We start from the raw sequence: 14,652 nt of genomic DNA, 5'->3' as shown, positions 1-14,652 counted from the left end.
AGCTATTCCTTGCTATTTAATAATCAATCCTGCAATTTTTGGTTTCCAATATAGACAGCAATGCAATCTATATCTTCAAAGAAAGCTTTGCTTCGTTTTCTTGGAATACCGTCACTCTCAAGTCGCAGTTATGGGAATATTGGAATAGCCCGGTCAACAAAGGGCCTTTCAGAGAATCACTCAGAAGCTCAGCTTGTTCTTCCTACAAGCCTGAAGGACACGCACTCCATTTTGGCCACGGCATCCTCTGCAACCCAAAGGTCAACAACTCCTCTGAACAGCCCTGTGGTCTCGTCTAGAGGTTCAATCTCAATACATCGAGTGCCGGGACGGTTTGACTGCTTATCCAAATCAGCGATAGGCAAATAACTTCGGCTAACTTCTGGCGGGCAGTCCTCCACATTCTCAACTCGTACTATAGCCTCCTTTGCTTTCATGACCTCCGTCTGCACATATCGCCTGCATCGGCCTGGCTGAGTGAGCTTCCATAGGGCACACTGATTTTCACCCTCGCTACTATTTAGGATTATCATGTCAGCCATGCCGTTTTCCTGATTAGCATCGACCCATGACAGTTTGGGGAGGTTTTTCTTCCAGAAAACATCAAAATAAATCCCAAGTGAGAGCATTTTTCCGTCCACTACCCTTTCTGGCCACGATAGAGCATCATACTCCCCTGAGTTAACGACCCCTGCGACCAGGAATAAATTCCATTGCCACCGCTCAAGAAGGGGCTTGAAGAACTCCTTCTTGACTAGATCCATGTCCTCCCCCTGGTGATACCACGTGTTAGGGAAGGTCAGGTCTAGGGCTCCCAAAAGTGCCCAGCAGTAGTCTTCTGGCTGGCTAGAGAAACGGCCCACTTTTCCAGATAAGATGTATAATGGAGAACCCTTTGCATAGGCGACAAGGCCCGATCTCATTATCGTAGCTAGGACGCCTGCCACATACGCGTAATTCTTGCCCTGCCGAATATAAGCCATCAGAGGAGTTTCCTCGTCTTCCTCAGCTTCCCCTCGGTTGCTGAGCCGCATGAAGTCTGCGCCAAGTCGAATCACCAACTGGGTAATACCCGCGGTTAGGTCAATCACGGATGCACAACCATTATTGTGGATAAACCGCTCATCTTCCAATACGTTTCCGTCATGATCCAAGAGGATTGTTTCACTTAGAAGTACACCCTCTTGAAGTGTCCAGATCGACTTCAGCCAAGGCTCCGTTTCCCGTACATCCTCTAAGATACCGAGGACTGCGCTGAAAAAGGTAGAGAAATCGCCCGCTGCCGGAGGGATGCCGTCCTTTAACAATGTCCGCATCGATGATTCTTTAGCCCAGTTGGTCTGATGGACCCATACGATGCTGCTTGTTGCGCCGCGATAAATTGCCCTGGAGTGGTTTATTAGAGAGATAAACTATTGGTGTAATGCCGGCAAAACAATAAAAGAGTCGTATCAGCGTGTCAGACTCTAGACTTACATCTGCTTTCCAATTTCTTCCCCCTTTGCGCGAAGAAGGTCATTGCTGAGATCTGGTGCTCGGCCCTGTGGAACACACATCCAGTCCCACCAAACATATCGCCTCTTCATGCTCTTCATTACCCTCTGGGCCTCATTCAGACTGAACGCGGAGACTAAAGGCACGTCCCACATAATACCTTGTGGAAGGTCTGCCGGGTTCTGGATGCCGATTGCATATTTCCCCCACGTATAGGAAATGATTCCATACTCCGGCTTACCACCAAGTTCTTCTTGAATTTCTTGATAGGGACGAATAGCCCATTTCTCTAAATCCAGCAGCCAGCGAGGAAAATTTGGATCGTTGTCTGGGATAGGATTCAATGCCATTTTGAGAATGGCTATTTCCCTATGTCTGTGGAAGAGCTATTGGTAATAAACGCTAGTGAGGGGTGAAGTATGCAATGGGAATCAGATGGATCAGACATAGAGTAAGGGCATGTAATTTCAGGATTATATTTCAATTCAGGGTCGTCCCTAAAGATGACTGACTATATATTCATCACAAAACCTACCTCTTCATTCAACCTCTGCTCATATCACTCGAAGCAGCATGATGTCAGGTTCCTGTCGTGAATCGGGTTGTTAAACTTTCAAAACACGAGAAAACTCGGAAGGGCAAACTTATCATGGGGAAGCCTGGAGGGGCTCGGTAAGATACACAAGTCGAGCTGAATGAGGCATTAATATATGCATAGCTAGCTGTTTTCAAAATAATGACAGTTCGCCACAAAATGGACTTGACATGCATTTGCAGCTCGCCTTTACTATCTTGTCGTCTTGATACACTTTTAAGGTTCATCACTTCCCCACACTGCGGGCCGTAGTTAACTAGTGGAGCCATGCAGAAGTGCCCAAGCCTTACATAGAATCATAGTTTGATCGGCCATGGTACATCAACGCAATGAGATACATCAGACCTCGAAGCCTTTTACTTCCACCTGATGTCAAAATGGTATTTCAAGGAAGGGGGTGCATACTCATAGATTGGTTATAGAAGGTTCTGCTACTCTTAAGCTAGGTTTCAAAAAGAGGGGTTTGCATAAGATAGTAACGTCATGTTGTGGGATTGAATGAAAGAGCAGATACTCTTACATAGTAGATGGAAATATTCTCCACCCATACATAGTACATGTCTAAAGAATGTAGAATAGGTACGTAGCCTGTGGGTGGATGGGTATTTTGTACTTCGATCTCGGGATACATTACCAAAACAAGACATAAACCTAGAAGGTACTGTTTCGTCCAGTGACTTAGTATGTAGCAATATTTTCAACCTTCAAGAGAATGTTTTGCCATCTAGGTTTGAGGTAGTAATAATAAAATTTCTAAGTTAATATGCTCTCGAGCTTTCATTCTTCGCTACTTTTGCTCAGATGACTTGGGGATAAATCGCTTAACCTTCGCCTGGATCTCATCAAACTTTGTAGCCAGCTCTTCCGGGATATTGTTTCTGCCATAAGCCTGCCTCAGTTCATCCAAGATTGCCTCAAGCTTGGGTGCAACGTTGGGCTCCACTACGGTTTGATCACAAATCTCGAGGATTGGTTTGACAAACTCGTTGATGAAGAACGCATCCCCCGAGGCAATAACTGCGTTATTGTACATCTCATCCGCCACTTGCACCGCCTGTATAGCTCTCAGTCTCAATTTTCCTATAGCTTCGGACATGGAGTCAATATTTTTCGCAGTCTGGCTAAGAGCAAGAGCCAAGTCGCCAAGCTGCTCCAAGAGGGAATCAAACTGTTTCTGATCGTTAATGCAGTCCGACTGCTCCTTCTTCGCTTGGAGTAGGTTATTCCTAACGGAAACAAAAGTGTTATATGCATCCTGAAGTGCTTGCTGCTGCGCACCGACGTCAACTAAGACGTTACCGGGAGATAATTTATGATCGATCAAACCAGCTATTCCCCACCATGGTATAAGAATACTCAGCTATAACTATTATCAGCGATTACGAAAAAAAAAAAAAAAAAAAAGTGTGGTAAAGAAGGACTCATAGATAGTTGAACGTACCCCAATATTTGCGTCCCTCTGGGCTTCTCTATCCTGCTGAAGCTTCTCTTCGGCCTCCTGTAGAGTTTCCTTACACGTTTCTACTTGCTTTCCCCAAGTGTCTACCGCTTCGGAGGCTTGGGCAATTCTCGTCTCGAGGTTTTTTAGATTCAGGTCAGTAGATTGCTTTGCTTCTTGTACATTTTGCTGCAATGTTGCAACTTTTGTAGAGTTCAGGTCGATAGTCTTTGAAATATTAGCAGTTAGGTAATGGCATTGAGCAGACAAGAATGCCGCCTACCTTGTCCTTTATGCTGGATATCTCGTCCAGTGTGCCAGTTGTAACTTGCTCAACCTGCTGAAAACTTGCCCTTACATCATGAAACAAAGCCTTGCTTGATGGAGTAGTATGGCTGCCTCCAATCGGCGAGTTGAAATTTTCATGGACAAAGACTGCGAGTTTGTACAGCTGGGATATGCTACTGTTTAAGGCAGCAGATATGGCCTGTGGCCCCTTGGTTTGTTCTTTCCTGAGAGCTTCCAGTAGTGCATTTTGTACCTGGTGGATTGTGTCGAGTTCAGAATGTGCAGCCGCGGTATCAAACATTGTTGAGGACGAGCAAGAATCCGTGGTGGGCGAGATAACGAAGAGAAATGTGCCTAGTTCAATGGAGAAACGGTTTGAACCTGGGCCTTATTTTATAGACCCTACATCCATGGTAGACAACAGTTTTTGGTTAGGAAGACAGGTGATACCTGACCGGGAACTCTCTCAGCGTCGGTGGTCTTCCGAAGTAATACACGCTGATACACCATTGTCCAATATCTTCAACAGGGTGCGCCCATGGGCAACCTAGATAACAGAAGCATATGCATCAAGGCAGCTGATTTTTGAGAGAAATGACGCATCTCGACAGATTCGGAATTCGAAAGATGTAACTCGATCTTTAGAGTTTCCTGCCGCTAAGACAGTGTGCTCCAGGCTGGTATGAAATATGCGGTAGTACGTGTTTCCCTTCGAGAGCGGAAAATCTTTGGTTAAGTCATCGCCATGCATAACATTATATGCAGAACGATAATGAGCCTTCTGGCACAAAGTATAATATTTGCTACCCAGTAGGTAATATTAAAAGGCATCCTTGTGTCGAGTCGGTTGCTAAGAATCTAATAATTCTTACAGGAAATATCTTCCACAATTCCAAATTTCTGCTAGTTGAATTGCAAGTCAATTTTGAACGTTCCTAGGCCGAAAATGGCAGACGACCAAAGTGGACAGCTGGTGAAGAATGCCGTTGAAATCCAAAGGAGGATGGACTATGGCAATGGTCCTGGAGACCTCCCCAAGATGGCCGACATAGCCGTTGCTCAAATAAAAGCGTCAGCTATGTTCGCACATCCATGGCAGCAGCTCTTAGGCTCTGCTCCTGTTGCTATCAATTCCACGGGGTTAGCGTTCATCGCTGCTGCCTCTGACACTGCAGCCACAATTGAGCTTGATCCTCCTCGGGGTGGCTTCCAGTATCTGCAGTGAGTCAAATTCCCTGGCAGCATATTGGATTGTATTTTCTGACTAGAGATATCCTAGTTACAATTCTCTCCGAGCCAATCTGAATGAATGTGGTGACATGGGAGCTAAAGCCTTCTTAGCCGCAGACAGTGGAATGTCGTATATCCATAGTGTTGCGTCTATGATTCCCGACAAGGCATGTAGTTACCACTACCTGGCACTGATATTTTCAGAGCCCGAGTATAGCTAACACAGTCTACCACAGGTGAATGATATAATGATGATTATCATCAATCCTGATGACGCACAAAGAATGCTCAAAGGTTCATTGATGAGCATCAAAAAGAGTGCAGATGACTGTTATGAGCGGGCAAAAACCATCGACAAGGGATTCAACGACTGGATGTTGTATGCAACAGAATTATATACCTGCTGTATACAGAAAGAATCCACTGCTGAGGAAAAACTTGCAGCAACCAAGATTCAGATGCTTGTGGCTCAGAATATTCTGAAGGCCGACGAGATCAACGTTAAGACTCAGAAAGCAAACACTAAGGTATTCCAGAAACAACTGAAGATGGCGTCGGATGTCTACAAGAAAGCCTCGGATAGTTTCCCCAGTGGGTGAGTCCGGACCCCCCCCTTTCAGATATGTGAATTATATCACAAGCAGGAGCTGATTATCACGATAGGTGGGATCTCGTGGGCCAGGAGCTTGTTGGAAAACTTGGAGATGTTCTCGTCACAGCGCTGGGCCAGCTGGCCTCCTCATATGCAGAAAATATGAATGCCACAGCTAAAGCTGCAGAGGCGGAAAGGCTGTTCAAAGACTTTAATGGAAAGGGAGACAAGGATGGGAACAAGAACACCACTCTCCCGACTCCTGAACCAAAGGCAAAGGTTCCCTTACCACAAAACAGCAATGACCCGGCTTATGTGCGGATCAAGCCGACTATCGTCTTCCTGCGAGGCGTGAACACAGTCCTAACAGGGGGAAAAGACGGTGGTGTCAACTGGGAGGAGGTCTCCACTGTCACAAGCTCAGGCTCGAAGTCGCTTCTATTCAACCTCCAGATGCTAAAGGATGCTCGTCAGCAGTTTGTAGGAGTTGCCACGGAGGAGGAACCAAGCGTCCAGCTCAAAGGGATTCTCCAAACTGCTATCCAGGTGAGATAAGTCACCATTTCTCACTGTTTCCCTTTGCCTCCTCTCTCTCCTTCAGCCAATGGTGCCTTTACTGACTATCGGACTTCACTTTAGATCGCAGATGAAGTGTACAAGCTTGGCGGGAAGAGTAAAATAGAAGAACTCCCAGGTCCAGATGACAAGCAAGTCAAGCAATGGCAGAGTGGCTTCAAGGAGGTATATGACCAGGCAAATCAACTATATGCTGTTTCCCAGTCACTTCCTGGATCAACAAGCACAGTAAGTATAGGCTCTCATATTTGAGAATACGGTCTGACCATTTCAATAGGAGACAATAATGGCCAATCCTGATAAGCAATCAGCCCCGGACCCTCAGATGGCACAAGGCAAAGCACTTCTTGAAGCCGCCAAAGACCGATTGCACACTACGCAGCAGGCGTATATCGCGTCATCAAAGGCTTACCAGGACGCCACCAAAGCACTCGCAAAAGACCAGAAAGATCTAGCTGATGCTCAGAACAATCTCCTAAAATTGAACACTGATGAAAAATCACTTGTAATCCCCCGTTTTCCCATCCCATCCCATACCTATCGTGAAAATGTCGACTGACAGTTTGGCCATTAGACTGCCGTAAAACAAATTCTTGAGGCTTCCATCCGTCTTATTGCCGTTGTCAAGACCAGAGTCATGGATCTGGTTACCTTCTTTAATTCTATCAGTTTGACTATCGAGGTCATTGTCGACGAAGTTGTGGAAGACTTCGTCAGGCAGATCAAAGAGAACGTGGCCAACAACGACCCTGATGGAGAGCTGAGTGATCTGAAGATTGGGAAGTACAATTTAACAGATCTCGCTCGTACTGTAAGATCCAAAACCCGCCCAAAGGAAAAAAAAATATATGAACACGTCTCACAAAGATATCTTAGCATATATATAAGAGCGCCATCTTTATGCGCGCAAACTTTGAAGTTTTCGGAGAAGTTGCCAAGATGTGGTCAGATTTGTCCGTCGAGAATATCATGCCAGGAGTTCGACTCTTGAACGACATCAGCGCGGGTGTGGCTGAGAAGGGATCCAAGGATCCAGTAGGCTCTCGGGATGAGGTCAACAGTAAGGTGAAACAGCTTAGGGACTGGTACGCCGCTGCTCAGGGAAACATCGAGAAACTTGCAGGTGACGTAAGTACTCTCCTGAGAGGCATTGCAAAGCAATATATTCTTACCCATTTTATAGGAGCAACAAAAGATTCTTTCTGGTATGGATGAACGCATTCAACAGGTTGCAAAGGATACAACGGTGCTGCCGCCTCCAGATGACTCGACTAAGAGCGCCATTAATGCCGGTGCGGAAGAGGTCAGCGATGCAGCGCACAAGGCTCTTAAATTCAACTCGGAAAACAACCCCATGGCTGTCTGGGTTAAGAAAACCGCCTCAGGCTAATCCGAGAAGATTTGTCTTCCTTCAATCCTATTGATATTGTACTCCTTTCATGTCAACGCCACGCTGCTTTTGCTGTATTTAAACAAGCCAAAGTATGAGGCCACAAATCAGATTGCCGGTAGTTGCAAATAAAGCTACTCCTGGATTGCAGCATATTGAAATGCTCATATCAAAAATATCACGTCCACATTATATCTCATGCATTCATAGCCTGTATATGCCTTATATCCCAGAGTCTTTGGTATAGAGCAAAGCCGTACGGCTTTACCGGGCCTGGATGCCTGAGGGTTCTGCGCTGTGAGTTTCGAGATAGTTATCTATCCTCTGCGAGAAGGATAAATTGGTATAGTCGATCCATAAAATGAGAAAGCACTTAATCAGTGTACAAATGTATAGTGATTTGTGAGATTGAACACCATTTAAGATGAAGCCGTTGAGGAGGTTTGACATCGATGGACGAAACAACCAAACTAACCATATGGAGACGGTTTCCCCGGTCATCTATTGACTGAATGAGAGGCCATGAGGTCCATAGCAGGTTCTAATAATCAAAGAAACGTATTTAACCTAACTATCCAGGCAAACTATTGAAAGAACTAGAGTGAAATAGACAACAACCATGTACTCCGGCAATAAATAGGTAACCCATTTTGGATCAGTCCCATACTCCAACGGTATAAAAAGGGATATGATACAAAAGAAAAAGTGAGAAAACAACCGCCTATTTGGTATGTCCAGTTCTCTACTCGCTGTCACTGGCATCTTCGGCCTGCTTGGATTTTCGCTTTTCCTTCTTCTCTTTTTTCTCTTGCTTCTTCTTTTCCTTTGCTTCTTTTTTCTCCTTCTTCAAGCGCTTTCGTTCTTCTCGCTCTTCTGCGGTTTCTCCATCTTTTCTCTTTCTCTTCTTCTCGGCATCTTCCATCTCCTCATCTTCATCCTTCTGTGGTGATGAAGCAGCAGGAGCAGCCTTTGCGTGCGTGGCAGCCGCAGGTGGTGGAGCGGCGTTCGCCGTACCAGATGCTTGAGCATCATAATCCTTATACTCTGATTGCCACTTGGCAGGGGTGGATGCATTGGTACGACCATATTTCTGGTGGTACAAAGTTAGCAATGGATATAAAAAAGAGAAACGATCAACAGGATAACTTACATCAAGCTTTCCGTCCGCCTTGAGTTTCTTCTTCTCAAGGGCAACTGGACCCATACCCCATCGTCTGGGGTAGAGATCACGCTCCATGATACAACGCTTGACCTTTGCAACGACTCCGTGGTCACAAGTCGATAGTTCAACTGTAGACATTTGTGCAATACCAATGGCAATAGCTTCGCCCTTGGTAGTCATAAGGACAACCTCCTCATACACCTCAATTCCAGCCTCTGAAAATAGCACGTTAGCAATGGGAAATCATGTGGTTGGTCATGGAGCTTACCGAATCGCAGGAGACCTGGAATCATAAGCTTGGCTCCGTAGCAGACAGCGTTAACAGCGCTGTCCTTCACAACAATACGCTTATATGAAGTCAGCAAGCTCTCCAGCGGCCTAATGACCTTCCTTAGGTATGATTCATCACGGTGGTTATCCATCATCCACTGAGCATCCAAAACATCATGCAACGTCACCATGCCATCCTTCTCGTCCATAGCTCCACTGCGAACACGGCGCAGCTCCTGCATATGGGCTCCTACACCCAGAAGCAAACCCAGGTGCACGCAGAGAGTTCTGATGTAGGTACCGGCCTCGCAGCTAACCCAGAAGACACCCAAGTGTCGGTCATTATCGAATTCATACAGCTTACTCTCATAAATCGTTCGGATACGAAGCTGACGCTTAACGGCAGATATCAGCGGTGGTCGCTGGAACAAAGCACCAGACAACGTCTCGAGGGCGCGAGCGAATTGCGCCTGGCCTCCAGGGATCTTGTCATGCAGCCTGATAACGCAAACGTACTCCTTTCCAGCTCCCTGCTGCGACTTCACCAGGCGAGTCGCACGGTCAATACACACAATTAAACATCCAGTAACCTTGGGGTCCAAAGTTCCACTGTGGCCAGTCTTTTCCACCCTATAGTTGGCAAAAAAAAGAGCATGTTAATTATCTAATTTATCTAGTAACGAGGTAGAATGGATCGCAAACCTGAGCATTCTCTTCATCCATGCAACAACCTCGTGACTCGATGGGTTTGATGGTTTATCGAGGTTAATGACACCAGAGCTGATATAGGACTTTAGGTCGCGCTTAAGAGGAGTGCAGCCATTGGGGATTGGAGTGAAGTGACTGGTTCGCACAAGTACTATTAAAATTCAAGACCGCACAAGTTAGCGAACGGCTGCATTCTCTCCTCCTACCCCCGCCACACAGGCCGTAGGTGGGATACATACGCTTATCATAATTCTTCAATAGAAGAGGCCATTCCGATGTAGGAATCGGAGGAGCAACAGCTTCAGGCTTGATGCTGAAGTCTGCAACTTCGCCTTTGCCCTTTGTAGCAGCTTCCATAGTCAAAATCTAGTTCTTTTACCACGGGACAGAACACACAAAAGCGCTCAAGATGAAAAATCAGAGCTCAAATAACAATGCAGACCCAATACGGAGCGCGCAGACAACACCTGTTCCGGACGTTGTCAATTGGGTTGCGAGATATAATAAATTCTTCGAAGCTTTCCTTTTTTTTTTTTTTTCGTGTTTGGAATTTTTGGTTGCTTAAAATTTGCTGTGGGCAAAAAGTTGATCCGACCGCAGAGACTAAGCATGTTATTGGTTTATTAGACGCAATTAGGCGCGCGTCACCGCTTAGGGTTAGTTATTTAGATAGTCATAGGTTATATTCTTATATTTAGATGCTTAATGAGTACTAGTAGTTGTGGTAGTAGTGGGAATACGTAGTAATGGTGATAAGTATTGTATCAGTGCTGTTTTTAATAGGCATAACTACTCCTTAGGTTTTCAGTACAAAACTAGTGTGCACCGAGGTGAATATATGAGGAATTAAGAAGTCGATTCATGAACAAGGCCTCTACATGTAACGCCCACTCTCGGGATCGGAGCTGGAGAAAAATCAAGAAAGTGCTTCAAAGTCTTCAGGGAACAAAGTCTCCTTCAATAAACCTGCGATTTCCGTATCGCCTCTTTCTAGGAGCTTTGCCATTCCCGGGAGAAGCTCCTCCTTGCTCTTCTCTGGATACATCTCGAAATTGACTTTTAGGCTATGACTCACAAGCCATTCAAGAATCGTTTTCATGTCGCTCATATCATCTGCAGCTCTTGACATGCTGGCTGGGCGAGTAGAGTCGGCAATATGCATCCAGCGCTTTAATTTTGTTAGAGTTAAAATTCCAGGATGCAAGAAGGGCACTAGCAATACTTGTCAGTGTCTATATATCTTAATACTAAGTTCTTAGTAGAGCTTACTTAGACTGTCCACTCGGCAGCCTTCAATCTCCCGAGGGTTCCGTTGGAGTATTGCTGCAGTATTGATATCTGGTAGCTTCATCGGCTGGTCTTTACCCCCGCGTAAAAGTTCCACCTCGATGTCAATATCTTGATCCTCCTTTTATCCGGAACTCCGTTAGATTCATTTAGTTCACATTCAACATATGGGCAAGAGTAGAAGGTATGTAATTTATAACCTACCAGGTGAAACACGAGTTTGTTTGCTGCGGAGAGAGAAAAGTTTCCATCTCCTGCCAGCAACTGCTGGTGAACCGCTTGTGCATCTTCTCCGACGATCACGTCCACGTCCCGCAGTAGACTTGTGTCAGTTAATGCCCCAGATATCTCTAAAAACAGAGACCGCGTATCCACCGATGAAGGCATGCTTTACCCCATGGCGGGACAAGACTTCGGTAACAGCAAGTGCTGCCATGTCAAGTTTTGCATTATGGCTGCGCTTCGCATGGTCTTGTTGCTGCATGGCTTTTGATTCTCTATACGAGAGAAGGGAAAGCAAAGTGAGTAGTAGTCAGAGTTGATGGTGAACAAGGTGGGTGGTATAAGTTAGAAGGAAGGGTGTCGTGGATGAAGTCCTTGCTTTGTACCAGTGTTCATGCCCGAGGGATTCCATGGATCCCAACGTATGAACTAAGTACTTAAGGTTTCGCCCTATCCTTGGGCCAGCCCATTCACTCCTGTGTGTCACGTTAGTGTGGTGAGATCTGTGAATAGAATAAGCTGTAGACGCTCATTCTTAGTGAATAAAAGATAATCAACGCAAGTATTTGTGGGAAATACCTTGCGACGGTGTGGTAAGTGTATGACTAATAGGTGATTAGATGACTATTTCAAGGTATAAAGTAATTGGCAGTTGCGGATTATTCGTTCCGAAAGATCCAGATATTTCTTCTCTTCAGGCCTCCAATCCCACTGACGAACAACGGATAACGCTTGCTCGACACGTTGCTGAAAATGCTCCTCGCTTTCGCTTTCTTCGTCTTCACCATCAGGTAGTCTTGGGAAAACACAATAGTTGAGAAACAGAGCCGTATTACCAACTATAGGGAGCCGTGAGAACCCAGGTGGTAGAGACTGTAGAATGCGAATCAATGATATAAGATACGGCCGTGGTTCCGGGATAAGCGCCTTTAGTTGAAAACTAAAAGTTGACGCCACTTCTTTACAGTCTTCGAGGGATAAGTGCACGGTTGATAGAGGTATCAAATGGATCCTGGTGCTCTCGCATTTGTGCATCTCGCCCGCTGTCTCCCATTTGCCGTACGATCTAGCGTAATGTGGGATAATGCCGCCTTTTGGTATATTGTGTTCCAAGAGGATGCTAGATACGCGCGATACCCGTGAGTCAGGTATTGCCCATCTGACTGTCTATAGATGGACCGTGTTAGCTAGGCACTGTTATTTACATAAAAGTACCATGTTGACGTTAGACATTACCACTATGCAGATAGGATGCCCAAACCGTGCATTCAACAGGTCCCCATACTCTACTACAGGGATATTCTCCTTATTAAGATCTTCAACGACAGCGGCAATAGCAGGGAAGTAAAAAGTCATTATATCTTGCTGGTTTACTGCTGAATCAAAAAAATTATAAAATTATGAGCTCGGTGAATGGGCTTGTCAGTTAAATGCTATAAATCAAGAAGTTGGATAATTCAAGCGAAAAGCAGACTAAAAAGAGCCTCAGCGTTCGGATGACCGGATGTCCACCTTGGCGCTACTAACTTCATGGAGGAAGTTTCCCCATTTCTAAGTTATACAGACACCAAGGGATGTGGACGGATACATAGCCCATGTCACTATCAGAATCTACCATGTAAGGCCAGTCGTACATCACCCCATTTAGTAACGTTAAGATGGTCACCCGAGGAATAAGACGGTTAATGAAATAATGACTACGGAGTACCTCTAGCCTGCTAACGCAGATTATTCGTTATTGCATACATTATCTGCTTCCATGTTCAGCCCCCTGTCGTAATGACAAATTAACCGCTGCCCAACTTCCTACCAGCTCCTCTACCTTGCCATGACCCTCCCATGCCAGAAAACCAGTTACCGCTGGACTGGCCAGTGCTTGGGCCTGAGGTATCATTTGCTGGTGGGCGATACATGCGGTAACCACCATGTGCCTGGACCAACTTATTTGTCCTAAATAAGTTCTGGATGAAGCGAGGTGTACGGATGTAGTTGGTCCCTCCTCCAAAGTTAGGGTAGATTCGTGTTAGAAATTCATAAAGGTGGGCTGCTAGGATGCCACAAGCTTGGGTGAGCGCGGCGTGTTGGCCGGAAAGGACAAGCGTTGCAATAAGACTGGCGAAAGGCAAGTATTCAGCCGGAAGCTGGAAAATAATAAAAGGCATCTTCTTGCCAGCATTATCTTGGGAGAGAGTAGTCAAAAAGGCAAGAGACAAGGCTATCAAGATTAGTTAACTGGAGGATAGCCTGCTTGGGCAAAAAAGCAGAGGTAAGAATACGGATGGTAGTAGGTATTATCATACCTCCGAGGAAGACATAGGATTGCAGGTACAAGCCCGCGGTTAACTGCACATCCGTCAGTCCCAGACACTGGAATGTTGCGAGGAAAGAGAGATATTGATATAAAGGGTATTCTCTATATTAGATACAAAACCAAAATAATAGGAATACATGTTGTTGAGATGTAGGGCAGCAGTATAACCAGTATGACATAGTTCATCAATACTGGTCAAAGTATACCGCCATCCCACCATGCCTACACCGCATGCATCCCTAATGGATTGACGTTTGCGAATGATGGGTATGCACGAAGTGCAGGGGCAATCTCCCTCGAATTCAGGAACCGCTGCAGCTAGAAGAGGCTGGGCGGGCAGATTTAAGAGGTGTATTTCAAAAATGAAAAGACGTAAAGAAGAGATAGGTGGCAGCAAAAACACAAAGTGCTGGTCATGTTGGAAACCCTCGCGCCGGGCAAGGAATGGATGACCACTCACCAGGATAACGATAGCTACGAAAATCACATAGGTGACAAAGTCACCCGGCCCTGAGAAACGAGGCGAATTGACCTCTATATCACTGGCGTATGAGTATACTGCAGGTCTGTTAGTGAGGTCCATCAAGGGCGCAGTAATAAGTCATTTTTAATGGACCCGTACGGAAGTATAGGTCGAGGAAGAAGCTAAGCCCGCCTCCAGTCAGGATGAACGGCGTCAACAGTCGCCATAGCTGTGGCAGGATTTTGAATATTTTCGGCATGTAGAATATAACATGGCGGCCATCCAAAAATCCTCCATGTACCAGGACTGACTGGATAAATGTAGCTGCTGTCAGTGTTCTATTGAAAAACAGTGTTAGCTTGATGTTGAGACTCCATTGCTAGGATGTAATGGCTCACCTGCTAACTGGCGGTGCCGCCCAGTATCTGTCCATCTTTACTACCAAACTGCTTTGCTACAAAGTGTTGGCCTGTTGGAGTCTGAACAACTCTGAAGAGTGGAAGGAAAGCTTTTGTGGGCTTTTATATGTGGCTTTTTTCGAAGGGAAAAACTTCTGCCTTAAGCTATGGCGGATTTATATTATTCCATTAGTCACGTGTGTAGCTTAAATTTGAGATTCTGATAGC

The 14,652-nt window shown here is 45.6% G+C and overlaps 7 protein-coding genes across 7 annotated transcripts; 1 reads left to right on the top strand and 6 right to left on the bottom strand.

The window, feature by feature from the left end:
* Window positions 1–188: 188 nt before the first annotated feature.
* Window positions 189–1,844, bottom strand: MCYG_01960 (conserved hypothetical protein; the record flags this gene model as incomplete). Its single annotated transcript, XM_002848980.1, has 2 exons — window positions 189–1,386; window positions 1,477–1,844. The coding sequence occupies 2 exons, from the start codon at window positions 1,842–1,844 to the stop codon at window positions 189–191; spliced, it is 1,566 nt and encodes a 521-aa protein (XP_002849026.1).
* A 1,032-nt stretch (window positions 1,845–2,876) lies between these two features.
* Window positions 2,877–4,116, bottom strand: MCYG_01959 (conserved hypothetical protein; the record flags this gene model as incomplete). The annotated part of the gene is made up of 3 exons (XM_002848979.1): window positions 2,877–3,449; window positions 3,531–3,755; window positions 3,811–4,116. The coding sequence occupies 3 exons, from the start codon at window positions 4,114–4,116 to the stop codon at window positions 2,877–2,879; spliced, it is 1,104 nt and encodes a 367-aa protein (XP_002849025.1).
* Window positions 4,117–4,761: 645 nt separating this feature from the next.
* MCYG_01958 (conserved hypothetical protein) lies at window positions 4,762–7,603 on the top strand (the record flags this gene model as incomplete). The annotated part of the gene is made up of 8 exons (XM_002848978.1): window positions 4,762–5,036; window positions 5,272–5,640; window positions 5,709–6,183; window positions 6,277–6,441; window positions 6,491–6,763; window positions 6,788–7,024; window positions 7,090–7,341; window positions 7,397–7,603. 8 exons carry the CDS (start codon window positions 4,762–4,764, stop codon window positions 7,601–7,603), a joined length of 2,253 nt encoding a protein of 750 aa, XP_002849024.1.
* A 742-nt stretch (window positions 7,604–8,345) lies between these two features.
* MCYG_01957 (centromere/microtubule-binding protein cbf5) lies at window positions 8,346–10,100 on the bottom strand (the record flags this gene model as incomplete). The annotated part of the gene is made up of 4 exons (XM_002848977.1): window positions 8,346–8,693; window positions 8,754–8,980; window positions 9,034–9,665; window positions 9,961–10,100. 4 exons carry the CDS (start codon window positions 10,098–10,100, stop codon window positions 8,346–8,348), a joined length of 1,347 nt encoding a protein of 448 aa, XP_002849023.1.
* Window positions 10,101–10,659: 559 nt separating this feature from the next.
* MCYG_01956 (uncharacterized protein) lies at window positions 10,660–11,417 on the bottom strand (the record flags this gene model as incomplete). The annotated part of the gene is made up of 3 exons (XM_002848976.1): window positions 10,660–10,955; window positions 11,013–11,151; window positions 11,235–11,417. 3 exons carry the CDS (start codon window positions 11,415–11,417, stop codon window positions 10,660–10,662), a joined length of 618 nt encoding a protein of 205 aa, XP_002849022.1.
* Window positions 11,418–11,876: 459 nt separating this feature from the next.
* MCYG_01955 (conserved hypothetical protein) lies at window positions 11,877–12,608 on the bottom strand (the record flags this gene model as incomplete). The annotated part of the gene is made up of 2 exons (XM_002848975.1): window positions 11,877–12,419; window positions 12,489–12,608. 2 exons carry the CDS (start codon window positions 12,606–12,608, stop codon window positions 11,877–11,879), a joined length of 663 nt encoding a protein of 220 aa, XP_002849021.1.
* Window positions 12,609–13,039: 431 nt separating this feature from the next.
* MCYG_01954 (conserved hypothetical protein) lies at window positions 13,040–14,459 on the bottom strand (the record flags this gene model as incomplete). The annotated part of the gene is made up of 5 exons (XM_002848974.1): window positions 13,040–13,467; window positions 13,553–13,595; window positions 14,024–14,121; window positions 14,186–14,364; window positions 14,425–14,459. 5 exons carry the CDS (start codon window positions 14,457–14,459, stop codon window positions 13,040–13,042), a joined length of 783 nt encoding a protein of 260 aa, XP_002849020.1.
* Between the last annotated feature and the right edge of the window lie 193 nt (window positions 14,460–14,652).

This window comes from Microsporum canis, genomic scaffold, assembly GCF_000151145.1.
Source record: "Microsporum canis CBS 113480 supercont1.2 genomic scaffold, whole genome shotgun sequence".
NCBI classification, from domain to species: domain Eukaryota; kingdom Fungi; phylum Ascomycota; class Eurotiomycetes; order Onygenales; family Arthrodermataceae; genus Microsporum; species Microsporum canis.
This window is presented reverse-complemented; position numbering and strand designations above follow the sequence as displayed.